General features: G+C 45.0%; 1 protein-coding gene across 1 annotated transcript; it reads right to left on the bottom strand.

The window, feature by feature from the left end:
* Positions 1 to 1,631: 1,631 nt before the first annotated feature.
* Positions 1,632 to 20,728, bottom strand: RNF25 (ring finger protein 25). The gene is made up of 10 exons (XM_073646288.1): positions 20,712 to 20,728; positions 20,593 to 20,667; positions 20,406 to 20,499; positions 11,241 to 11,308; positions 8,614 to 8,683; positions 3,748 to 3,819; positions 2,817 to 2,915; positions 2,355 to 2,441; positions 2,133 to 2,267; positions 1,632 to 2,055 (listed from the first exon to the last, which is right to left on the bottom strand). The coding sequence occupies exons 1-10, from the start codon at positions 20,726 to 20,728 to the stop codon at positions 1,675 to 1,677; spliced, it is 1,098 nt and encodes a 365-aa protein (XP_073502389.1). The 3' UTR covers positions 1,632 to 1,674.
* Positions 20,729 to 27,694: the final 6,966 nt, after the last annotated feature.

Raw genomic sequence — 27,694 nt, 5'->3', positions numbered from 1 at the left:
TACAAGGAGATGCCAGCAGCGTCTCTGGACTTGTCTCCATCCAGCACATCAGGGACGTCATTGGTCTGTGATTACACAGGAGCTGCCGGCAGCGTCTCTGGTCTTGTCTCCATCGAGCACATCAGGGACGTCATTGGTCTGTGATTACACAGGAGCTGCCGGCAGCGTCTCCAGACTTGTCTCCATTGAGCACATTGGGGACGTCATTGGTCGGTGATTACACAGGAGCTGCCGGCAGCGTCTCCGGACTTGTCTCCATTGAGCACATTGAGGACGTCATTGGTCGGTGATTACACAGGAGCTGCCGGCAGTGTCTCTGGACTTGTCTTCATCCAGCACATAGGGGACGTCATTGGTCGGTGATTACACAGGAGCTGCCAGCAGCGTCTCCGGACTTGTCCCCAATGTGCTCAATGGAGACATCATTGGTTGGTGATTACACAGGAGCTGCCAGCAGTGTCTCTGGACTTGTCTTCATCCAGCACATAGGGGACGTCATTGGTCGGTGATTACACAGGAGCTGCCGGCAGAGTCGCTGGACTTGTCTTCATCCAGCACATAGGGGACGTCATTGGTCGGTGATTACACAGGAGCTGCCGGCAGAGTCTCTGGACTTGTCTTCATCCAGCACATAGGGGACGTCATTGGTCGGTGATTACACAGGAGCTGCCAGCAGTGAATCCTGATGATTTGTACATTCAGCGACAGAACCTTCCTCAGACGACCATTAATGACCTCAGTGATCGCAGCCAGGGTTGGAAGTGCCGGGATTCCTGCGCCTGGAGCTCATACTGAATAAATCAAGATGGTTGGAAAATTTTGTTATCATTTTTTTTCATCATTTGCAGATTAGAGACGTCTCCATTGTGTGATCTCCAGAATCCCACCACTTGTCCTTCTTGATGTTCAATATTGAGCAGTATATAGAAACTAGCTAAAGGAATGCAAGAAGACACGGGGCACAAAGTCCATTATTGCCAAAGGACAGGTGTAAAAAACAACATGTGAACAGAACCTGTCGGCTCCTCTGCAGGTTGATTTTTCCACATCTCGCCCATGATGAAGACATCGGCACTACCAGAAGATGTGGACAGCTGAGCAGACAGATGTCATTGTCACGCTTCTGCTCGTTGTGGTGATGAAGCCTCCAGGAGCCGGCGGCACTATAGACATCGGGGTAATGATACACGGCTTGGACTGTTTACACGGGGAATCCTGACTATCGTAGATCAGAGCGCTTTTCTGGGGATAGATACTCTGCTTGCAGTAGGTGAAGGCCAACACCTGAATCCTCATCATCTCACGGGACAGAGAACACATTCAAAGAAGCCACAGATTAACCAGTGCCCGATCACTGTAACACGGGCCTCCTCTACTGATGTCTACATACAGCTATCTAAATAAAGAGCATATCAGCTTCCTGAAATACTTTGTGCTGCTCTCTCCTCCCTACATGATGACCCTGTTCAGGTTTCATACAACCTTATCCTAACTTCCGTAATCACAGCGATATACACATCACAGCAAACACGTCTCCTGAAATCCTCAGTGCTGCTGGAGGAGTCTGTGCCATTTCTTTGGGTCAAGCATTCACCTGAGTAATAGGATATGTTCTGTGTCTAGACGGTCACTACAGAAGTCCATTATGCTTTATTCAATCACTTATCACATGTGTTATAGATCAGGCTTTTCGCCCAGTGAGCCGTCAGTGCAGCCTCTTGGAGGCGCCTGCACCGTCCCATCGTTCCGGCAGGCGGTCACCCGGCTTCTGACCGCCGTTTGGTCATCTTTGGAAGCAGCTTCTCGACTGACTCTTCGAGGGTCAGGTCGCCTCCTGCCACGGGCTGTCCATCCTCTGCTATCACGACACACTTGGCCATTTGAGTGGTCATTCCGGAGAGGTCTGTTTCCACACAAATGTGTCCTTCCACTAGCCCCGAGACCTCCTACACGAGGCTCGACGACAAAGGGGCCCAGGGTAGCTTCAGAGCTTGGGACAGTAGGATGGGAGGAGACCGGATCAGTTTGGAGAACTTCATGTTCGCTGCTTGAGGTCTAAACAGGAGACAAAGATGAGCGACACACACGGCAAAGAAGGTGAAATCTAATACAGAGGGCAACAGGGTACTCACCTCCTGGATACTAATGAAGAAGCGATTCTTCTCAGCTTCTAGGTCAATTATTCCTCCATTTGCCAACTGGCGTTCATAAACCTGGCGCAGTTCTTTCTCTCTCTGTAATGTGAGCGAGTCTGGAATATATAGCTCCTGGGGAATCAGGAAAGGCAGGGGCTGAGGATGCTAGTGCTGGCAGCTAGGAAGGGCTTAGGGTAGAAGAATAGGGGGTTTTCTTACCTCCGCTTGCTGCGGCGGTGCAGCAGACTGAAGCTTGTTAAAGTCACAGGTCAGACTGACACGACAAACTGGACAGACGACCGGATCCTACAGGAAAGGCCGTGGCATGGGAGAGAGTGACACAGATGACACGAGTCAGTGAATTTCAGGTGACCAGGAGCAGCCAGTGGCATGGGAGAGAATGACGCAGACGACACGAGTCAGTGGATTTCAGGTGACCAGGAGCAGCCGGTGGCATGGGAGAGAGTGACGCAGACGACACGAGTCAGTGGATTTCAGGTGACCAGGAGCAGCCCGTGGCATGGGAGAGAGTGACGCAGATGACATGAGTCAGTGGATTTCAGGTGACCAGGAGCAGCCCGTGGCATGGGAGAGAGTGACGCAGACGACACGAGTCAGTGGATTTCAGGTGACCAGGAGCAGCTCTGACCTCTCACGGAGCGCAGAGATATATACTCTTACCTCTCCCTGTCCATTATCCCGGCAGTGCTTGGCGTAGCGGCCCAGGCAGAACGAGTGAAAATGATGAAAACACCTCGTCTTTGTCAGACAGTCGTCATCCTGTACAAAATGGAATAATAAGAAAGCGAATAGTGATGGCAGAAAGTGGCCAGATGTCCCAACTGTCCTACACAGCAACTCACAGAGGCAACCGCAGGCACGTACCCAGCCGTATGCAGACGCACGCACCCCGCCGTATGCAGACACAAAAAACCCCGCCGTATGCAGACGCACGTACCCAGCCGTATGCAGACGCATTGGCTCTAGGTAGTCAATATCAGACTTATGACGTCCTCTGCTCTCGCTCCTCGCATTGTCAGGAAGAGCAAGCGTGACCCTCGTGCTTCTGGGTATACACCGGCTCCCCAACAGGCTGCGAGGGGTGGGGTGTCAGTGCCAGTGTACTCCGTTCCTGGGGACACTATTTATGCTCCTTGACCTTCCTAGTTTGTTAGGTTCATCTCTACCTTTCCAGTTTAGTTTAGTGGTGTGTTTGACCCAACTGTGCCCATCCACCAGGCACTCCGCTATTGGCACCTAGGAAGGGCTCTGAAGAAGTCCCCATCCCTTTAGTGGAGTACCCCGGCCCTCAGGGCATGCATTAGCGTGACGGCTTGCACCATGCTTGTCTGGCTCACTGCCGGTACCGGCCTTCAGCCTGGTCATCTCACCGCTACTCCAGTGTTACACCAATACGGTAGATGCCTTTGCAGCGCAGTTTCTGAGGGGGTTTATAAAAGAGTTCTTTGTATGTAGTTGAGGAGACTTAAGACGAGCAGGACGTCTCCACCGTCCTCACATTATCTGCAGTTCTCCATGTAGATTCGGCCATACACAACATTGACATGACACAGAACATTCTGGGATTTGCGCCCCATCCGCCATTGATTACCTGAAACTCATACAGGCAGATCACACAGTGGCCACGAGGAAGATTACTTGCCGTCAACATTTCTTTACCCTTCTATAAAAACAGAGGAGACAAAGCAGATTAGCAAAGTGTTCAAAAAAATACTGATCCAAGATGAAGCAAAGAAAACTCCAAGCTCTAGACATGGAGAATAATACCCTGACAGACAACCCTAGGCAAGCGCCTAAGTGTCAGCTGCCCGATAACCGAAACGTCTACCCAGAAATAGGTGTTACACGATAACAGAGATCTCTGTAAATGCGAAGGACATCATTCAAGAGACAAATAACCAAGATCTGCCTCCAGCCCGTGTGCTACATTACACCTAAGATCTGCCTCCAGCCCGTGTGCTACATTACACCTAAGATCTGCCTCCTGTCCGTGTGCTACATTACACCTAAGATCTGCCTCCTGCCCGTGTGCTACATTCTACCTAAGATCTGCCTCCTGCCCGTGTGCTACATTCTACCTAAGATCTGCCTCCTGCCCGTGTGCTACATTACACCCAAGATCTGCCTCCTGCCCGTGTGCTACATTCCACCTAAGCTCTGACTCCTGCCCGTGTGCTACATTCCACCTAAGATCTACCTCCTGCCCGTGTGCTACATTCCACCTAAGCTCTGACTCCTGCCCGTGTGCTACATTCCACCTAAGATCTGCCTCCTGCTCGTGTGCTACATTCCACCTAAGATCTGCCTCCTGCTCGTGTGCTACATTCCACCTAAGATCTACCTCCTGCCCGTGTGCTACATTCCACCTAAGATCTGCCTCCTGCCCGTGTGCTACATTCCACCTAAGATCTGCCTCCTGCCCGTGTGCTACATTATACCTAAGATCTGCCTCCTGCTCGTGTGCTACATTCCACCTAAGATCTGCCTCCTGCCCGTGTGCTACATTCCACCTAAGATCTGCCTCCAGCCCGTGTGCTACATTACACCTAAGATCTGCCTCCTGCCCGTGTGCTACTTTCTACCTAAGATCTGCCTCCTGCCCGTGTGCTACATTCTACCTAAGATCTGCCTCCTGCCCGTGTGCTACATTCTACCTAAGATCTGCCTCCTGCCCGTGTGCTACATTACACCTAAGATCTGCCTCCTGCCCGTGTGCTACATTACACCTAAGATCTGCCTCCTGCCCGTGTGCTACATTCTACCTAAGATCTGCCTCCTGCCCATGTGCTACATTACACCCAAGATCTGCCTCCTGCCCGTGTGCTACATTCTACCCAAGATCTGCCTCCAGCCCGTGTGCTACATTACACCTAAGATCTGCCTCCAGCCCGTGTGCTACATTCTACCTAAGATCTGCCTCCTGCCCGTGTGCTACATTACACCTAAGATCTGCCTCCAGCCCGTGTGCTACATTCTACCTAAGATCTGCCTCCAGCCCGTGTGCTACATTCTACCTAAGATCTGCCTCCAGCCCGTGTGCTACATTCTACCTAAGATCTGCCTCCAGCCCGTGTGCTACATTACACCTAAGATCTGCCTCCAGCCCGTGTGCTACATTCTACCTAAGATCTGCCTCCTGCCCGTGTGCTACATTCTACCTAAGATCTGCCTCCTGCCCGTGTGCTACATTCCACCTAAGATCTGCCTCCTGCCCGTGTGCTACATTCTACCTAAGATCTGCCTCCAGCCCGTGTGCTACATTACACCTAAGATCTGCCTCCAGCCCGTGTGCTACATTACACCTAAGATCTGCCTCCTGCCCGTGTGCTACATTCTACCTAAGATCTGCCTCCTGCCCGTGTGCTACATTCTACCTAAGATCTGCCTCCTGCCCGTGTGCTACATTCTACCTAAGATCTGCCTCCTGCCCGTGTGCTACATTCTACCCAAGATCTGCCTCCAGCCCGTGTGCTACATTCTACCTAAGATCTGCCTCCTGCCCGTGTGCTACATTCTACCTAAGATCTGCCTCCTGCCCGTGTGCTACATTCTACCTAAGATCTGCCTCCTGCCCGTGTGCTACATTCCACCTAAGATCTGCCTCCTGCCCGTGTGCTACATTCTACCTAAGATCTGCCTCCTGCCCGTGTGCTACATTCCACCTAAGATCTGCCTCCTGCCCGTGTGCTACATTACACCTAAGATCTGCCTCCTGCCCGTGTGCTACATTACACCTAAGATCTGCCTCCTGCCCGTGTGTTACATTCCACCTAAGATCTGCCTCCTGCCCGTGTGCTACATTCCACCTAAGATCTGCCTCCTGCCCGTGTGCTACATTCTACCTAAGATCTGCCTCCTGCCAGTGTGCTACATTCTACCTAAGATCTGCCTCCTGCCAGTGTGCTACATTCTACCTAAGATCTGCCTCCTGCCCGTGTGCTACATTCTACCTAACATCTGCCTCCTGCCCGTGTGCTACATTACACCTAAGATCTGCCTCCTGCCCAGTGTGCTACATTCTACCTAAGATCTGCCTCCTGCCCGTGTGCTACATTCCACCTAAGATCTGCCTCCTGCCCGTGTGCTACATTCCACCTAAGATCTGCCTCCTGCCCAGTGTGCTACATTCCACCTAAGATCTGCCTCCAGCCCGTGTGCTACATTCTACCTAAGATCTGCCTCCTGCCCGTGTGCTACATTCCACCTAAGATCTGCCTCCTGCCCGTGTGCTACATTCTACCCAAGATCTGCCTCCTGCCCGTGTGCTACATTACACCTAAGATCTGCCTCCTGCCCAGTGTGCTACATTCTACCTAAGATCTGCCTCCTGCCCGTGTGCTACATTACACCTAAGATCTGCCTCCTGCCCGTGTGTTACATTACACCTAAGATCTGCCTCCTGCCCGTGTGCAACATTATACCTAAGATCTGCCTCCTGCCCGTGTGCTACATTCTACCTAAGATCTGCCTCCTGCCCGTGTGCTACATTACACCTAAGATCTGCCTCCTGCCCGTGTGTTACATTACACCTAAGATCTGCCTCCTGCCCGTGTGCTACATTACACCTAAGATCTGCCTCCTGCCCGTGTGTTACATTCCACCTAAGATCTGCCTCCTGCCCGTGTGCTACATTACACCTAAGATCTGCCTCCTGCCCGTGTGTTACATTACACCTAAGATCTGCCTCCTGCCCGTGTGTTACATTACACCTAAGATCTGCCTCCTGCCCGTGTGTTACATTACACCTAAGATCTGCCTCCTGCCCGTGTGCTACATTACACCTAAGATCTGCCTCCTGCCCGTATGTTACATTCCACCTAAGATCTGCCTCCTGCCCGTGTGCTACATTATACCTAAGATCTGCCTCCTGCCCGTGTGCTACATTCCACCTAAGATCTGCCTCCTGCCCGTGTGCTACATTCCACCTAAGATCTGCCTCCTGCCCGTGTGCTACATTACACCTAAGATCTGCCTCCTGCCCGTGTGCTACATTCTACCTAAGATCTGCCTCCTGCCCGTGTGTTACATTACACCTAAGATCTGCCTCCTGCCCGTGTGCTACATTATACCTAAGATCTGCCTCCTGCCCGTGTGCTACATTCCACCTAATATCTGCCTCCTGCCCGTGTGCTACATTCCACCTAAGATCTGCCTCCTGCCCGTGTGCTACATTCCACCTAAGATCTGCCTCCTGCCCGTGTGCTACATTACACCTAAGATCTGCCTCCTGCCCGTGTGCTACATTACACCTAAGATCTGCCTCCTGCCCGTGTGTTACATTACACCTAAGATCTGCCTCCTGCCCGTGTGCTACATTACACCTAAGATCTGCCTCCTGCCCGTGTGTTACATTCCACCTAAGATCTGCCTCCTGCCCGTGTGCTACATTATACCTAAGATCTGCCTCCTGCCCGTGTGCTACATTCCACCTAAGATCTGCCTCCTGCCCGTGTGCTACATTCTACCTAAGATCTGCCTCCTGCCCGTGTGCTACATTCTACCTAAGATCTGCCTCCTGCCCGTGTGCTACATTACACCTAAGATCTGCCTCCTGCCCGTGTGTTACATTACACCTAAGATCTGCCTCCTGCCCGTGTGCTACATTACACCTAAGATCTGCCTCCTGCCCGTGTGCTACATTATACCTAAGATCTGCCTCCTGCCCGTGTGCTACATTCCACCTAAGATCTGCCTCCTGCCCGTGTGCTACATTCTACCTAAGATCTGCCTCCTGCCCGTGTGCTACATTCTACCTAAGATCTGCCTCCTGCCCGTGTGCTACATTCTACCTAAGATCTGCCTCCTGCCCGTGTGTTACATTCCACCTAAGATCTGCCTCCTGCCCGTGTGCTACATTATACCCAAGATCTGCCTCCTGCCCGTGTGCTACATTCCACCTAAGATCTGCCTCCTGCCCGTGTGCTACATTCCACCTAAGATCTGCCTCCTGCCCGTGTGCTACATTCTACCTAAGATCTGCCTCCTGCCCGTGTGCTACATTCTACCTAAGATCTGCCTCCTGCCCGTGTGCTACATTCTACCTAAGATCTGCCTCCTGCCCGTGTGCTACATTACACCTAAGATCTGCCTCCTGCCCGTGTGTTACATTACACCTAAGATCTGCCTCCTGCCCGTGTGCTACATTACACCTAAGATCTGCCTCCTGCCCGTGTGCTACATTACACCTAAGATCTGCCTCCTGCCCGTGTGCTACATTACACCTAAGATCTGCCTCCTGCCCGTGTGTTACATTACACCTAAGATCTGCCTCCTGCCCGTGTGCTACATTATACCTAAGATCTGCCTCCTGCCCGTGTGCTACATTATACCTAAGATCTGCCTCCTGCCCGTGTGCTACATTCCACCTAAGATCTGCCTCCTGACCCTGATCTCCTCCATTTATTGCACAAAACATCTCTACATTAGACTGCGATGTATAATTACCAAGAATACTAACCTCTATCAGTGTATAAAGAACTGGACATCCCACTGATTGTAAAGCAGTTGTGCGAAGAATGCTAATAAAACTGCAAGAAAAACAGACATTTGCAATAAGCAATTCCAAATAGGAGTCAAATAAATCTACCAAACTGTACAAGCAGAAGTGCCCAGGAGTATATTCATGCTATGTGATATCTCCTCCCGTATTATCAGTGCCGGTGTATATTCCCCATATACAGCACACACTCCTTGTCATGCTAGGTATGGGGAGAACCCAGCATATAACAGGAAAAGGAGAGGGAGCGCTACAACTAGGCAAAGGAAGAGTGGAGACCCCTAAACACAAACCCTGACAACCCTAAATAGGTTCTGCACCTATCGCCGAGCAGGAAACCTGGCCTTAGCAGACCCCAATACTAGGCCCTAGGTAGGGAGCGGGAGGAGTGAGCACGGAGTCAGCCCCACTATAAACTGAAGTACACACAGGGGAAACAAACAGGGGAATACACTAAGCTCCAAGAGGACACCGGAGAAAGCACGGCGACAACCCACGAAGGAACTCCAAGGTAATTCTAGTTGACTACTAGAATCCCCGGCCTGATTAGGAATAACACGCTATCATCAGCAACTCTCTGAGGGTATTTAAGGACACAGCAAGAAAGTGCTGATTAACAGCAGAAAGGTAAGGGTTACCTCAGGGTCCTAAAGGGAAAAGTATAATCCCCAAGCAAGGTGAGGATCACCGCTGGGTCCTAAAGAGAGAGGAATCATAAAATGATCAGAGAGATGTTTGTAAGGTCAAACACAGCGACCTTCTACAGCCAGACACCGTATTACTAACACCTGACACACCCGTGACAGTACCCCCCCTTCTATGAGTGGTCTATGGACACTCAGGACCAGGTTTATCTGGATGAGAGGCATGGAATGAAAAAAAAACAACCTAAGGGCATTCACCTCCGATGCTGAAATCCACATCCTTTCCTCCGGACTGTAACCCCTCCAGTGCACCAAGTATTGAAGGGAATGACGCTGGAGACGAGAATCTACAATCTTCGATGTTTGGAACTCTAAATTGCAATCAACTATGATGGGGGAGGTGCAGGGGGGAGGACTCAAGAGGTACCACATACTTCTTAAGCAGAGACCTGTGAAACACATTGTGGACCCCAAGAGCCTGAGGCATCTCCAGACGAAACGCTGCTGGGTTCAAGCGCACCTGTCAGCAGGATTGTGCTCAATAAACCACATAAACTGTCAGGTGGGCGGCGTTACACTGATTAATACACTGTGTTCCAAATTATTATGCAAATAATATTTTCTCAGATTTTCCCAAATTTCCTATATGAATTGCAGTCATTGTAATTTTCCCGTCCAATAACTATTCGAGTACAATTGAAAGGTTTTTGTATAAACTGCCTATGATAACAGGATATTTATAAAAAAATAAAAAACTCAAACTGCCCTCAAAATGCATGTTCCAAATTATTATGCACAGCAGAGTTTTCAACCTTTTCATTTTAATAAAGAACAAAAAAATGGTCATTTGTGAAATTATAAGCATTAGCCGGTTATTACACACTGAAATCAAACAGTTTTCACCTCAAAACTTTATTCTAGGTGATGTTACATTTTCACATAGGACCCCTTGTTGGAAAGGAGCTTCTGAACTCTCTCGTCCATTGAATTTGTCAGGTTTTGGATGGTTTCTGCTTCAATTGTTTCGCATGAGGACAGAATACCCTCCCAGAGCTGTTGCTTAGATGTGAACTGCCTCCTGCCATCATAGACACTCCTTTTGATGATGCTCCAGAGGTTCTGAATGGGGTAGAGGTCAGGGAAGCATGGGGGTCACACCATAAGTTTGTCCCCTTTTATGCCCATAGCAGCCAGAGATGCAGATGTGTTATGTGCAGCAGACATTTTGAGTGCAGTTTGAGTTTATTTTTTTTAAATATCCTGTTATCATTGGCAGATTATACAAAAACCTTTCAATTGTACTCGAATAGTTATTTGACTGGAAAATTACAATGACTGCAATTCATATAGGAAATTTGGGAAAATCTGAGAAAATAGTATTTACACTGTGTTCCAAATTATTATGCAGAGGCCATGAGGGAGCTTACCCATCAATCCGATCACACAGGCCCCATGGGATCTTACCCATCAATCCGCTCATCACACAGGCCCCGTGGGATCTTACCCATCAATCCGCTCATCACACAGGCCCCGTGGGATCTTACCCATCAATCCGCTCATCACACAGGCCCCGTGGGATCTTACCCATCAATCCGCTCTTCACACAGGCCCCGTGGGATTTTACCCATCAATCCGCTCATCACACAGGCCCCGTGGGATCTTACCCATCAATCCGCTCATCACACAGGCCCCGTGGGATCTTACCCATCAATCCGCTCATCACACAGGCCCCGTGGGATCTTACCCATCAATCCGCTCATCACACAGGCCCCGTGGGATCTTACCCATCAATCCGCTCATCACACAGGCCCCGTGGGATCTTACCCATCAATCCGCTCATCACACAGGCCCCGTGGGATCTTACCCATCAATCCGCTCATCACACAGGCCCCGTGGGATCTTACCCATCAATCTGCTCATCACACAGGCCCCGTGGGATCTTACCCATCAATCTGCTCATCACACAGGCCCCGTGGGTTGGTCACGCTGATTTCAGGCGGCTCTCCTGGATACTGCAATATGTGAAAACTCAGTGTCAGGTTCTCAAGTTATAAAAAATAAAAAAAAAGTTCCTCTGAATGGCGCAGGACGACAAAGAGGGAGGAGACAGAGGCCGCGCAGCAGGACGACAAAGAGGGAGGAGACAGAGGCCGCGCAGCAGGACGACAAAGAGGGAGGAGACAGAGGCCGCGCAGCAGGACGACAAAGAGGGAGGAGACAGAGGCCGCGCAGCAGGACGACAAAGAGGGAGGAGACAGAAGCCGCGCAGCAGGACGACAAAGAGGGAGGAGACAGAGGCCGCGCAGCAGGACGACAAAGAGGGAGGAGACAGAGGCCGCGCAGCAGGACGACAAAGAGGGAGGAGACAGAGGCCGCGCAGCAGGACGACAAAGAGGGAGGAGACAGAGGCCGCGCAGCAGGACGACAAAGAGGGAGGAGACAGAGGCCGCGCAGCAGGACGACAAAGAGGGAGGAGACAGAGGCCGCGCAGCAGGACGACAAAGAGGGAGGAGACAGAGGCCCCGCAGCAGGACGAGAAAGAGGGAGGAGACAGAGGCCCCGCAGCAGGACGAGAAAGAGGGAGGAGACAGAGACCCCGCAGCAGGACGAGAAAGAGGGAGGACACAGAAAATATTAAAATGAAACCCCTTTCACCCCTCCCCCTCCTCCCCTCTCTCATTTGAAGTAAGGAAACAAAAGCTTACAATCTATCAGCCTCTTTTGATAATAGGACCACACAGTTAACATATGGTGGAGTGAGGAATCTTAATTAAATTACAGGATGAGGCTCCTATGATGAAAGATTCAGAATGGACTGGTAATTAGACAATAGACTAATATAAATAGAAAATTGGATATGGATGAAGAGTGAACCATCTTAATTTAGGGCTGACAGTCCAAGTCTCTTAGATGACGGATTACACAATGGACAACAATAGGGACCTGTGTTTACACATAGACAGGAGTGGAAGAAGCCTCCTTTGTCCACAGGAAATGCATTCCGAATTCAGGTGGCACTGTGGTTTCTTGTAAAGGAAATGCTGTACATTGGGCAGACATATGTCTCTGAAAAAAAATATGGAATATCGAAGTTTGTATAAATCAGATTGTGATGGGACATACATTTTTGGCTTCAGGGCTAATAGGAGAAGAATATGCCTAGCTTTTCATAACAGTGCCACCTGCCTATAAGCCCTAAATCCATAGTAACAAGATAACTGACAGCAGCCATGTCATGTTTGGTCTCTGGGTAAAGGTAAAATCCTGATAAAAACAAATGACGGTGCTCTCGAACTTCTGTGATCACCCGTAGAGGAATTATCGCAGAAGTTAAGAATTCCATAAAATAATGAAGGGCGGAGAACAACACACAACCCAGCGCACATGAGGTCATCACGGGAAGGGGGAAGGTGGTGTGTGGGTGGAACTCCGATGCTAATAAAAGAGCAAGCTGAATTATGTTCCGTGTTCCTGTAGGGGGATACACATTGTGTACGCATGAAGCCCGTTTTCTGAACGTCCCCAAGAGAAGTGCTCTCCTTCGCTAAGTTAACACGTCTCTGCGAGCGGAGTAGTAAGTTTCGCTTGTTAATCATTTATGTTTATGTACAGTACTGGTCACCATTATTGGCACCCCTTCATTTTTTACATAGACTGTACAATATCTTCAGAAATAAATGGAAATGTACCAAAGTTATATCCTCAGGATGTTTTAATTAGTGGCATAATGTAACAACAATAAAACATTGCAACATAGAAGTTGAAAAACAATTTCAAAGAAGAAGCGGAATAATCAGCATGTGCAGTAATAAAGGCACCCCTAATTAATACTTGGTTGCCCCCCTAATTAATACTTGGTTGCACACTCTTTGGCATTGCTGACGGCCTCCACACGGTTCTTGTAGCCATCTATAAGCTTCTTCCACTTCTCAGATGGAGTTTCCTCCCATCATCCTTTGCAGTTTGTTCAAGCTCTTGAATGTTTGCAGGTTCTTTTTCCCAATGGCAGATTTCAGCTCACCCCAAAGATTTTCTATGGGATTGCGGTCAGGACTCCTTGCAGGCCATTTTAAAACAGTTTTCAACCATTCCTGTGTACTTTTGGATGTGTGCTTTGGGTTATTGACTTACTGGAGGACACATGACCTTCGACTCAACCCAAGTTTTCTTACATTGGGTAGGACATTTCGCTCTAAAATCTCTTGAAAATTCCCTGATTTAAAAAATCCTGTGACACGGTTAAGGTCTCCAGTAACAGACGCAGCAAAGCAACTCCACAGCATTATGGATCCTCCATCATGCTTAACTGTTGGTAAAGTGTTCTTTTCCTTATAAGCTTCATTGTGCCGTGTGTAAACAAACTGTTGCTTTGCATTGCCAAAAAGCTATATTTTTGTTTCATCTGTCCACAGAACATTTTCTCAGAAGGATTGTGGTTTGTCAAGGTACTGTTTGGCAAAGATCAGTCGTTCCTTTTTATGTCTTATCTTCAGCAATGGTTCCTTCCTTGGCCTTCGTCCATAAAACTCTGCTTGGTTTAATGTGCGGCGTATGGTACTTGTTGAAACCGTGACCCCAGACTGTTCCAGGTAGGCCTTAAGGTCTTTGGATGTTTGACATAGTGTTTTTTCCACCATTCACAACAATGGTCAATTTTCCTCTTTCCCCCATGTCTAGGGAGGTTCTTGACGGTTCCATGCTTGGCAATCTTCTTAATAACATTGCGCACAGTTGAAGCTGGAATACCAAGGTCTTTGGAGATGGCCTTATATCCTTTGGAAGTCTTGTGTTTGCTAATAATAGCAGTTCTGATGTTCTCAGACAGCTCCTTTGTCTTTACCATTATGACAAAGGATCAGGGCCTACCATGTGGCTTTTTAACAGTGAAGATATCATTCACTGGCTAATTCATGTCACATGGGCACCGACAATCACAGGAGAATCTCTTTTGTGATTTACCACAGGCGAGCCACAATGTGTCTCCATACTAAATTAATGTAAAGGTGCCGATACCAGTGACAGCGGCTTTAGGTTTTTCTATTTTCCCTCCATTGGTTTTTGGCTTTGAATTCTTGTTCATCATTTGCTCTTCTGTATTTACCACGAGTCTCTATACGAAAAACTGTTTCACTGGATTCATTATCTTCAGGAGATTCCACATTGTGTCCTTACACTTCATGGGGCCAATAACGATGAACAGGACTGTAACTGTATGTGCTGCATTGTTTTGTCCCTAGTGTAAAATCTTTTCTATATAAATATTTTTTTTTAATGAACACGGCCTTGTTTTGGATTAAATATAAAATGTATTAGTTCTGATCCTTTTGTGCTGCAAACTGCACCTCGAAGCTATAAGATACCAAAAAAATAAAGACTTTAGTCCAGGGGTGTCCAAACTTTTTTCTAAGAGTGCCAAATTTGATGAAGTGAACATGTGCGAGGGCCGATCATTTTGCTTGACATTCTTTGGACCATTAAAATGAATGCAAATAAACTTTTTTTGCAAAGTTTATTGAAAACGGCATACTTTTTATTTTGTGACTTGGAAGACAAATCTAAACAGGTGTTTAATCAATCTGCCTTAAAGGGGTTAACCCAGACATACCCCCATTCTCACCCAGGAAGCCCCTCCCCGACTTGAGCATCGAAGCAGTTTATGCTCCAATGTCCTACTTTTGCCCTGCACTAAATTGCGCAGAGGAAAGGCATTTTCTGGAGTTCTAGTGACATACCCGGCTCTCCACGGGGCTGGCAGAAAGCCCAGTGACGTCACCGGCACTGATGGGCGGGCTTTATCACCAGTAAACCAGCTAGAGCAGCGCTAAAGCCTGCACATTAGAGCCGGTGAAGCCTCCTACCGGCAGTGTGTCATTGTAAATAGCACAGGGCAAGGGAGCACATCGGAGCATGAGATGCTTTGATGCCCATGGCAGGGGGGCTGCCTGGGTGAAAAAGGGGGTATGTCTGGGTTCTGAACTTGGACAACCCCTTTAATATAATAAAAACAGGAAACTGAGATATCTCAGGAACATTTTAAAGTACATTACACAAAGTAATGTAAGGTTGTCTGTCAACTTATAAGTTCAAAAAATGTGAACAGGAACATAACAGCAAGTATACATGTGTTCAAATATATAACTGTCTATCCAACTGACATTAATTGAGATTTTACAACATATTAATCTCAATTAAAAAAAAGAAACTAGCCTGCACTAATGTGAAGGGTGAAACTGGGATCTGGACTGCAGCACATAGACTAGGTCTGGTTCAATGGCCGTGGTTTTGATGCGCAAAATGTCACGCAGGTGAGAGTCACTTAGTCTTGTCCTCACGCGGTTCTTGTTAAAGTTCATAACAGAGAATGTCTTCTCACACAAATATGTTGAGCCAAACAAGCTCAGGGTTTTCTTAGCCAATGTTCGAATCTCTTGAAACCGGCTCTTATCCAGTTGGCGGTAAAAGTTAACAAGAGAGAGCTGTTGATGACGACTGCGTAACTCGCTGTCACAATGTAGCTCAATGAGCTCGAGCTGCAACTGATCAGGAGCATTGTCGGGGTCAACAGAGAATGGAGAGGAGAAAATGCTGATCTCCTTTTCAATAGCTGCAAAATCTTGAAAGCGCCGTTGAAACTCCCCAGCCAGAGATGTGATGTCTGCTGCATACCTGCTTATTTGCGCATGGATATCATCCTGTGGAAAACTGTTAATTATTTCCTGTAGCGCTGAAAAATGGATGGTATTGGGCGGTGTTTGTGACAACTGCCTTAGGAAAAGTTGCAGCTTTGTTCCAAAGGCTTTGAGGTGTGAATAAAGTTGGTTCACCGCTGCATCTTTGCCCTGAAGATTCATGTTCAGTACATTCAGATGCTTTGTTAGGTCGACTAGAAACCCCAAATCAGCCAGCCAAATTGGATCAGATAGTTCTCGCATCGTTTGTCCCTTTGTTTCCAAGAATTCTCCTATTTCCTTTCTGAGAGAGTAGAAACGTTGCAGTGCAGACCCCCGACTGAGCCATCTTACATCGTTATGATATGAAACATCTTCATATTCAGCCTGGATATCCAGTAGAAACTGTTTAAACTGGCGGTGGCACAGGGCTTTAGAGCGGATAAAATTAATGGTCTTTAGTACCGGTTTCATAACATGATCATATTGGAGATGTTTAGCACAGAGAACTTGTTGATGAATGATGCAATGAAGTTTAATAGCTTTGCCTCCTTCTTCGCTCACCTTGTTACAGATTAGGGTTGATAATCCACTTCGTTCACCAGTCATGGCAGGTGCCCCATCAGTAATAATCCCAGTAACTTTGTTCCAAGGCAGTTTCATGTCATCTATGGCAGAACTAACAGAATCAAATAAATCTTTCCCTCTTGTTTGATCCTTGAGGCTCTGGAGGTCAAGTAGCTCTTCAGTCACATTCATTTCATCGTCCACCCCTCTTAAAAAAATCAGCAACTGAGCCGTGTCAGATAGGTCCGTGCTTTCATCACAGGCTATTGAAAAGAAGTCAAAATCAGCTCCTTTTGACATTAACTGTCTCTTAATATCCGATGAAATTTATTCAATTCTCCGTGCTACAGTGTTACGAGCCAGGCAAATGTTGGAAAACTCTTGCTTCTTCTCGGGACAGACATTCTCTACCATTTTCATAACACATTCTTTGATAAAGTCACCCTCTGCAAAAGATTTGCAATTTTTAGCAATTAACGCTGCCACCTCATAGCTCGCCTTTGTGGCATTTTCATTTGACTCACGGGCTCTTGTAAAAAATCGCTGTTGTGACAATAAAACAGCTTCAAGTTGCTTATACTTTTCACTTCGGTCGTGCCCTGTTAGCTTGTCGTATGTGCTATGTCTCGTCTGATAGTGTCGCTTGACATTAAATTCTTTATAAACAGCAACGGTCTCTTGGCATATCAGACAAACACAGTGATTCTTTATTTCAGTGAAAAAATATTCTACTTTCCACTTGTCCTGGAAGCGGCGGCCCTCACTGTCAACTTTTCGTTTCTTATTTGTAGTTGCCATTATAAAAATTGGCCAGAAGGGGAGAGATTAAAAGGCGCAGAGGGTGGAACAGCAAAAATAAGATACTGCTATATGCTTTATAACACAGGCAGAGAATAGCAAGCTGTGCAACAGTCGCACATCAGATAATGGAATTATAGCACAGTGACAGGCAGTCAGGGGTTAATGAAGGGTATGACAGCTTGCTACCACAAGCTTGTGTGAGAGCCCTGCTGGCCTAACCTTTCTGGAGGTGTAAGGTGGCGCAGGGACTTATATATAACTTAATATATATATTATTTATATAATTTTACACAACTAAGCTGAGGTCTTCAGCCTATCTGACCTCTGAACGTCTTACAACCCCTGGGGGCTGGAGATCTCGCACGTCGCGAGATCTTGGCTGGCCGGTTGCCGCCGCTCAGTACTCCGGCGCAGGGAGAAGGAAAGCCGAAATCTCGCGATGTCCGAGATTTCGGCTCTTCTCCCTGCGCCGGAGTACTGAGCGGCGGTGGCGACGAGAGCGGCAGCGGCCGCAAGGTACATGCTGCTGGATACCTGGGGGCCTTATTAGTCCGGACCGCGGGCCGCAAATGGCCCGCGGGCCGGACTTTGGACATGCCTGCTTTAGTCAGACAGATTAAAAAAGACTGGTGATGGCAGCTAATAATCTTTCTGGGGTCATCGTGAAGTTAGCAGTGACAGTTTGGGGGTGTATACATGTATTACAGGCACTGGAAGCTTGAGGTGTATATACCATTCCCTCACTGTTAGTTTTCCGATAACCGGCTTATTAGTGGAGACAACCTGTGACCTCCTCCATTGATAGTCAAGCAATTGTGTAATTGTCCGGATGATAGGGGGCAGCAGGGAGCGGGTCGACACAAAGATCACAGTGGATAGTTCTTATATTTTTGACGGGAAAAGGACACCGAGAGCGAGGGGACAGCCAGAGAGCGGAGGGGGGGGGAACCACCAGAGAGCGGAGGGGGGGGGGGGAACCGCCAGAGAGCGGAGAGGGGGGAACCGCCAGAGAGCGGAGAGGGGGGGGGGGGGGAACAGCCAGAGAGCGGAGGTGGGGGGGGAGGGGAACAGCCAGAGAGCGGAGGTGGGGGGGGGGGGGGAACCACCAGAGAGCGGAGGGGGGGGGGGAACCACCAGAGAGCGGAGGGGGGGGGAGGGGGACGGCCAGAGAGCGGAGGGGGGGGGGGGGGGAGGGGAACCACCAGAGAGCGGAGGTGGGGGGGAACAGCCAGAGAGCGGAGGTGTGGGGGGGGGGGGGGAACAGCCAGAGAGCGGAGGTGGGGGGGGGGGGGGGGGACCGCCAGAGAGCGGAGGTGGGGGGGGGGGGCCACCAGAGAGCGGAGGTGGGGGGGAACAGCCAGAGAGCGGAGGTGGGGGGGGGGGGGGGGGACAGCCAGAGAGCGGAGGGGGGGGGGAGGGGAACCACCAGAGAGCGGAGGTGGGGGGGAGGGGAACCACCAGAGAGCGGAGGTGGGGGGGAACAGCCAGAGAGCGGAGGTGGGGGGGGGGGAACAGCCAGAGAGCGGAGGTGGGGGGGGGGGGACCACCAGAGAGCGGAGGTGGGGGGGGGGGGGGGACCACCAGAGAGCGGAGGTGGGGGGGAACAGCCAGAGAGCGGAGGTGGGGGGAGGGGGGACGGCCAGAGAGCGGAGGGGGGGGGAGGGGAACCACCAGAGAGCGGAGGTGGGGGGGGGGGAGGGAACCGCCAGAGAGCGGAGGTGGGGGGGGGGGGGAACCGCCAGAGAGCGGACGTGGGGGGGAGAACCGCCAGGAGAGCGGACGTGGGGGGAGAACCGCCAGAGAGCGGAGGTGGGGGGGAACAGCCAGAGAGCGGAGGTGGGGGGGAACAGCCAGAGAGCAGAGGTGGGGGGGAACAGCCAGAGAGCAGAGGTGGGGGGAGGGGGGACGGCCAGAGAGCGGAGGTGGGGGGGGGGAGAACCGCCAGAGAGCGGAGGGTGGGGGGAACAGCCAGAGAGCAGAGGTGGGGGGGAACAGCCAGAGAGCAGAGGTGGGGGGGGAACAGCCAGAGAGCAGAGGTGGGGGGGAACAGCCAGAGAGCAGAGGTGGGGGGGAACAGCCAGAGAGCAGAGGTGGGGGGGAACAGCCAGAGAGCAGAGGTGGGGGGGAACAGCCAGAGAGCAGAGGTGGGGGGGAACAGCCAGAGAGCAGAGGTGGGGGGGAACAGCCAGAGAGCAGAGGTGGGGGGGAACAGCCAGAGAGCAGAGGTGGGGGGGAACAGCCAGAGAGCAGAGGTGGGGGGGAACAGCCAGAGAGCAGAGGTGGGGGGGAACAGCCAGAGAGCAGAGGTGGGGGGAACAGCCAGAGAGCAGAGGTGGGGGGGAACAGCCAGAGAGCAGAGGTGGGGGGGAACAGCCAGAGAGCAGAGGTGGGGGGGAACAGCCAGAGAGCAGAGGTGGGGGGGAACAGCCAGAGAGCAGAGGTGGGGGGGAACAGCCAGAGAGCAGAGGTGGGGGGGAACAGCCAGAGAGCAGAGGTGGGGGGGAACAGCCAGAGAGCAGAGGTGGGGGGAACAGCCAGAGAGCAGAGGTGGGGGGGAACAGCCAGAGAGCAGAGGTGGGGGGGAACAGCCAGAGAGCAGAGGTGGGGGGGAACAGCCAGAGAGCAGAGGTGGGGGGGAACAGCCAGAGAGCAGAGGTGGGGGGAACAGCCAGAGAGCAGAGGTGGGGGGGAACAGCCAGAGAGCAGAGGTGGGGGGGAACAGCCAGAGAGCAGAGGTGGGGGGAACAGCCAGAGAGCAGAGGTGGGGGGGAACAGCCAGAGAGCAGAGGTGGGGGGGAACAGCCAGAGAGCAGAGGTGGGGGGGAACAGCCAGAGAGCAGAGGTGGGGGGGAACAGCCAGAGAGCAGAGGTGGGGGAACAGCCAGAGAGCTGACAGCCAAAGCGGAGGGGGACACCGAGGTGCAATAGGAGAAGGATAGATAGCGGGAGGAAACCAGAAACAAGGAGCAGAGGAAAGAAGGCACAAAAACGCAGAAAAAAAAAAGACAGATCTGGCTTTGTGTCCTCCCTTCAATAATCACACACGGCTTTCAAATATATATGTGTCACGTACCAGCGGTGGCAGAAGCAGCTCCAGGGTCAGCCGCACGTACTGAGTGTCCGGGTCATCAGCAGTGGTCGGGTGTAACGTGATCCGAAGCAACAATCTGTGATAAGTGTACAAGATCAGACAAGGATGAACATGGGAGCCGAGGAAAGAGAAGGAAACGGCGCAGAAAGATGGCAGAAGAGTCACCGACCCGTCCGAGTCCTGAGACACGTCCAACTCATGAAGGTAGATGGACTGAAGGACCTCCAACTCCTGAGAGAGCGACCTGAGGAAACAACGGGTATATAATCCCCCGAGAAACATAAATACACTATATAAACAGACATATAATCCCCTGTATATAGAGATAACACTACAGACATATAATCCCCTGTATATAGAGATAATAACACTACAGACATATAATCCTGTATATAGAGATAATAACACTACAGACCTATAATCCCCTGTATATAGAGATAATAACACTACAGACATATAATCCTGTATATAGAGATAATAACACTACAGACATATAATCCCCTGTATATAGAGATAATAACACTACAGACATATAATCCTCTATATAGAGATAATAACACTACAGACATATAATCTTGTATATAGAGATAATAACACTACAGACATATAATCCCCTGTATATAGAGATAATAACACTACAGACATATAATCCCCTGTATATAGAGATAACACTACAGACATATAATCCCCTGTATATAGAGATAATAACACTACAGACATATAATCCCCTGTATATAGAGATAATAACACTACAGACATATAATCCCCTGTATATAGAGATAATAACACTACAGACATATAATCCTCTGTATATAGAGCTAATAACACTACAGACATATAATCCTGTATATAGAGCTAATAACACTACAGACATATAATCCCCTGTATATAGAGCTAATAACACTACAGACATATAATCCCCTGTATATAGAGATAATAACACTACAGACATATAATCTTGTATATAGAGATAATAACACTACAGACATATAATCCCCTGTATATAGAGATAATAACACTACAGACATATAATCCCCTGTATATAGAGATAATAACACTACAGACATATAATCCCCTGTATATAGAGATAATAACACTACAGACATATAATCCCCTGTATATAGAGATAATAACACTACAGACATATAATCCCCTGTATATAGAGATAATAACACTACAGACATATAATCCTGTATATAGAGATAATAACACTACAGACATATAATCCTCTGTATATAGAGATAATAACACTACAGACATATAATCCCCTGTATATAGAGATAATAACACTACAGACATATAATCCTGTATATAGAGATAATAACACTACAGACATATAATCCTCTGTATATAGAGATAATAACACTACAGACATATAATCCCCTGAATATAGAGATAATAACACTACAGACATATAATCCTCTGTATATAGAGATAATAACACTACAGACATATAATCCTCTGTATATAGAGATAATAACACTACAGACATATAATCCCCTGAATATAGAGATAATAACACTACAGACATATAATCCCCTGTATATAGAGATAATAACACTACAGACATATAATCCCCTGTATATAGAGATAATAACACTACAGACATATAATCCTGTATATAGAGATAATAACACTACAGACATATAATCCTCTGTATATAGAGATAATAACACTACAGACATATAATCCCCTGTATATAGAGATAATAACACTACAGACATATAATCCCGTGAATATAGAGATAATAACACTACAGACATATAATCCCCTGTATATAGAGATAATAACACTACAGACATATAATCCCCTGTATATAGAGATAATAACACTACAGACATATAATCCTGTATATAGAGATAATAACACTACAGACATATAATCCTCTGTATATAGAGATAATAACACTACAGACATATAATCCCCTGTATATAGAGATAATAACACTACAGACATATAATCCCGTGAATATAGAGATAATAACACTACAGACATATAATCCTCTGTATATAGAGATAATAACACTACAGACATATAATCCCCTGTATATAGAGATAATAACACTACAGACATATAATCCCCTGTATATAGAGATAATAACACTACAGACATATAATCCTGTATATAGAGATAATAACACTACAGACATATAATCCTCTGTATATAGAGATAATAACACTACAGACATATAATCCCCTGTATATAGAGATAATAACACTACAGACATATAATCCTGTATATAGAGATAATAACACTACAGACATATAATCTTGTATATAGAGATAATAACACTAGACATATAATCCCCTGTATATAGAGATAATAACACTACAGACATATAATCCCCTGAATATAGAGATAATAACACTACAGACATATAATCCTCTGTATATAGAGATAATAACACTACAGACATATAATCCTCTGTATATAGAGATAATAACACTACAGACATATAATCCTCTGTATATAGAGATAATAACACTACAGACATATAATCCTGTATATAGAGATAACAACACTGCAGACATATAATTCTCTGTATATAGAGATAATAACACTACAGACATATAATCCTGTATATAGAGATAATAACACTACAGACATATAATCCCCTGTATATAGAGATAATAACACTACAGACATATAATCCTCTGTATATAGAGATAATAACACTACAGACATATAATCCCCTGTATATAGAGATAATAACACTACAGACATATAATCCTGTATATAGAGATAATAACACTACAGACATATAATCCTGTATATAGAGATAATAACACTACAGACATATAATCCCCTGTATATAGAGATAACAACACTGCAGACATATAATCCTCTGTATATAGAGATAATAACACTACAGACATATAATCTTGTATATAGAGATAATAACACTAGACATATAATCCCCTGTATATAGAGATAATAACACTACAGACATATAATCCCCTGAATATAGAGATAATAACACTACAGACATATAATCCCCTGAATATAGAGATAATAACACTACAGACATATAATCCTCTGTATATAGAGATAATAACACTACAGACATATAATCCTGTATATAGAGATAATAACACTACAGACATATAATCCCCTGTATATAGAGATAATAACACTACAGACATATAATCCCCTGAATATAGAGATAATAACACTACAGACATATAATCCTCTGTATATAGAGATAATAACACTACAGACATATAATCCCCTGTATATAGAGATAATAACACTACAGACATATAATCCCCTGTATATAGAGATAATAACACTACAGACATATAATCCCCTGTATATAGAGATAATAACACTACAGACATATAATCCTCTGTATATAGAGATAATAACACTACAGATATATAATCCTCTGTATATAGAGATAATAACACTACAGATATATAATCCTCTGTATATAGAGATAATAACACTACAGACATATAATCCCCTGAATATAGAGATAATAACACTACAGACATATAATCCCCTGTATATAGAGATAATAACACTACAGACATATAATCCCCTGTATATAGAGATAATAACACTACAGACATATAATCCTGTATATAGAGATAATAACACTACAGACATATAATCCTCTGTATATAGAGATAATAACACTACAGACATATAATCCCCTGTATATAGAGATAATAACACTACAGACATATAATCCCGTGAATATAGAGATAATAACACTACAGACATATAATCCTCTGTATATAGAGATAATAACACTACAGATATATAATCCTCTGTATATAGAGATAATAACACTACAGACATATAATCCCCTGAATATAGAGATAATAACACTACAGACATATAATCCCCTGTATATAGAGATAATAACACTACAGACATATAATCCCCTGTATATAGAGATAATAACACTACAGACATATAATCCTGTATATAGAGATAATAACACTACAGACATATAATCCTCTGTATATAGAGATAATAACACTACAGACATATAATCCTCTGTATATAGAGATAATAACACTACAGACATATAATCCCCTGAATATAGAGATAATAACACTACAGACATATAATCCCCTGTATATAGAGATAATAACACTACAGACATATAATCCTGTATATAGAGATAATAACACTACAGACATATAATCCTCTGTATATAGAGATAATAACACTACAGATATATAATCCTCTGTATATAGAGATAATAACACTACAGACATATAATCCCCTGAATATAGAGATAATAACACTACAGACATATAATCCCCTGTATATAGAGATAATAACACTACAGACATATAATCCCCTGTATATAGAGATAATAACACTACAGACATATAATCCTGTATATAGAGATAATAACACTACAGACATATAATCCTCTGTATATAGAGATAATAACACTACAGACATATAATCCTGTATATAGAGATAATAACACTACAGACATATAATCCTCTGTATATAGAGATAATAACACTACAGACATATAATCCCCTGTATATAGAGATAATAACACTACAGACATATAATCCCGTGAATATAGAGATAATAACACTACAGACATATAATCCTCTGTATATAGAGATAATAACACTACAGACATATAATCCCCTGTATATAGAGATAATAACACTACAGACATATAATCCCCTGTATATAGAGATAATAACACTACAGACATATAATCCCGTGAATATAGAGATAATAACACTACAGACATATAATCCTCTGTATATAGAGATAATAACACTACAGACATATAATCCCCTGTATATAGAGATAATAACACTACAGACATATAATCCTCTGTATATAGAGATAATAACACTACAGACATATAATCCCCTGTATATAGAGATAATAACACTACAGACATATAATCCCTGTATATAGAGATAATAACACTACAGACATATAATCCCCTGTATATAGAGATAATAACACTACAGACATATAATCCCCTGTATATAGAGATAATAACACTACAGACATATAATCCCCTGTATATAGAGATAATAACACTACAGACATATAATCCCCTGTATATAGAGATAATAACACTACAGACATATAATCCCCTGTATATAGAGATAATAACACTACAGACATATAATCCCCTGTATATAGAGATAATAACACTACAGACATATAATCCCCTGTATATAGAGATAATAACACTACAGACATATAATCTTGTATATAGAGATAATAACACTACAGACATATAATCCTCTGTATATAGAGATAATAACACTACAGACATATAATCCCCTGTATATAGAGATAATAACACTACAGACATATAATCCTGTATATAGAGATAATAACACTACAGACATATAATCCTCTGTATATAGAGATAATAACACTACAGACATATAATCCCCTGTATATAGAGATAATAACACTACAGACATATAATCCCGTGAATATAGAGATAATAACACTACAGACATATAATCCTCTGTATATAGAGATAATAACACTACAGACATATAATCCCCTGTATATAGAGATAATAACACTACAGACATATAATCCTCTGTATATAGAGATAATAACACTACAGACATATAATCCCCTGTATATAGAGATAATAACACTACAGACATATAATCCTCTGTATATAGAGATAATAACACTACAGACATATAATCCTCTGTATATAGAGATAATAACACTACAGACATATAATCCCCTGTATATAGAGATAACAACACTACAGACATATAATCCCCTGTATATAGAGATAATAACACTACAGACATATAATCCCCTGTATATAGAGATAATAACACTACAGACATATAATCTTGTATATAGAGATAATAACACTACAGACATATAATCCTCTGTATATAGAGATAATAACACTACAGACATATAATCCCCTGTATATAGAGATAATAACACTACAGACATATAATCCTGTATATAGAGATAATAACACTACAGACATATAATCTTGTATATAGAGATAATAACACTAGACATATAATCCCCTGTATATAGAGATAATAACACTACAGACATATAATCCCCTGAATATAGAGATAATAACACTACAGACATATAATCCTCTGTATATAGAGATAATAACACTACAGACATATAATCCTCTGTATATAGAGATAATAACACTACAGACATATAATCCTGTATATAGAGATAATAACACTACAGACATATAATCCCCTGTATATAGAGATAATAACACTACAGACATATAATCCTCTGTATATAGAGATAATAACACTACAGACATATAATCCTCTGTATATAGAGATAATAACACTACAGACATATAATCCTGTATATAGAGATAACAACACTGCAGACATATAATCCTCTGTATATAGAGATAATAACACTACAGACATATAATCCTGTATATAGAGATAATAACACTACAGACATATAATCCCCTGTATATAGAGATAATAACACTACAGACATATAATCCTCTGTATATAGAGATAATAACACTACAGACATATAATCCCCTGTATATAGAGATAATAACACTACAGACATATAATCCTGTATATAGAGATAATAACACTACAGACATATAATCCCCTGTATATAGAGATAATAACACTACAGACATATAATCCTCTGTATATAGAGATAATAACACTACAGACATATAATCCTCTGTATATAGAGATAATAACACTACAGACATATAATCCTGTATATAGAGATAACAACACTGCAGACATATAATCCTCTGTATATAGAGATAATAACACTACAGACATATAATCCTGTATATAGAGATAATAACACTACAGACATATAATCCCCTGTATATAGAGATAATAACACTACAGACATATAATCCTGTATATAGAGATAATAACACTACAGACATATAATCCCCTGTATATAGAGATAATAACACTACAGACATATAATCCTCTGTATATAGAGATAATAACACTACAGACATATAATCCCCTGTATATAGAGATAATAACACTACAGACATATAATCCTGTATATAGAGATAATAACACTACAGACATAAATCTTGTATATAGAGATAATAACACTAGACATATAATCCCCTGTATATAGAGATAATAACACTACAGACATATAATCCCCTGTATATAGAGATAATAACACTACAGACATATAATCCCCTGAATATAGAGATAATAACACTACAGACATATAATCCCCTGAATATAGAGATAATAACACTACAGACATATAATCCTCTGTATATAGAGATAATAACACTACAGACA

The sequence above is a fragment of the Phyllobates terribilis genome, unplaced genomic scaffold (genome assembly GCF_046119375.1).
Source record: "Phyllobates terribilis strain yellow unplaced genomic scaffold, ASM4611937v1 Scaffold_9__5_contigs__length_417890890, whole genome shotgun sequence".
Lineage (NCBI taxonomy): Eukaryota > Metazoa > Chordata > Amphibia > Anura > Dendrobatidae > Phyllobates > Phyllobates terribilis.
This window is presented reverse-complemented; position numbering and strand designations above follow the sequence as displayed.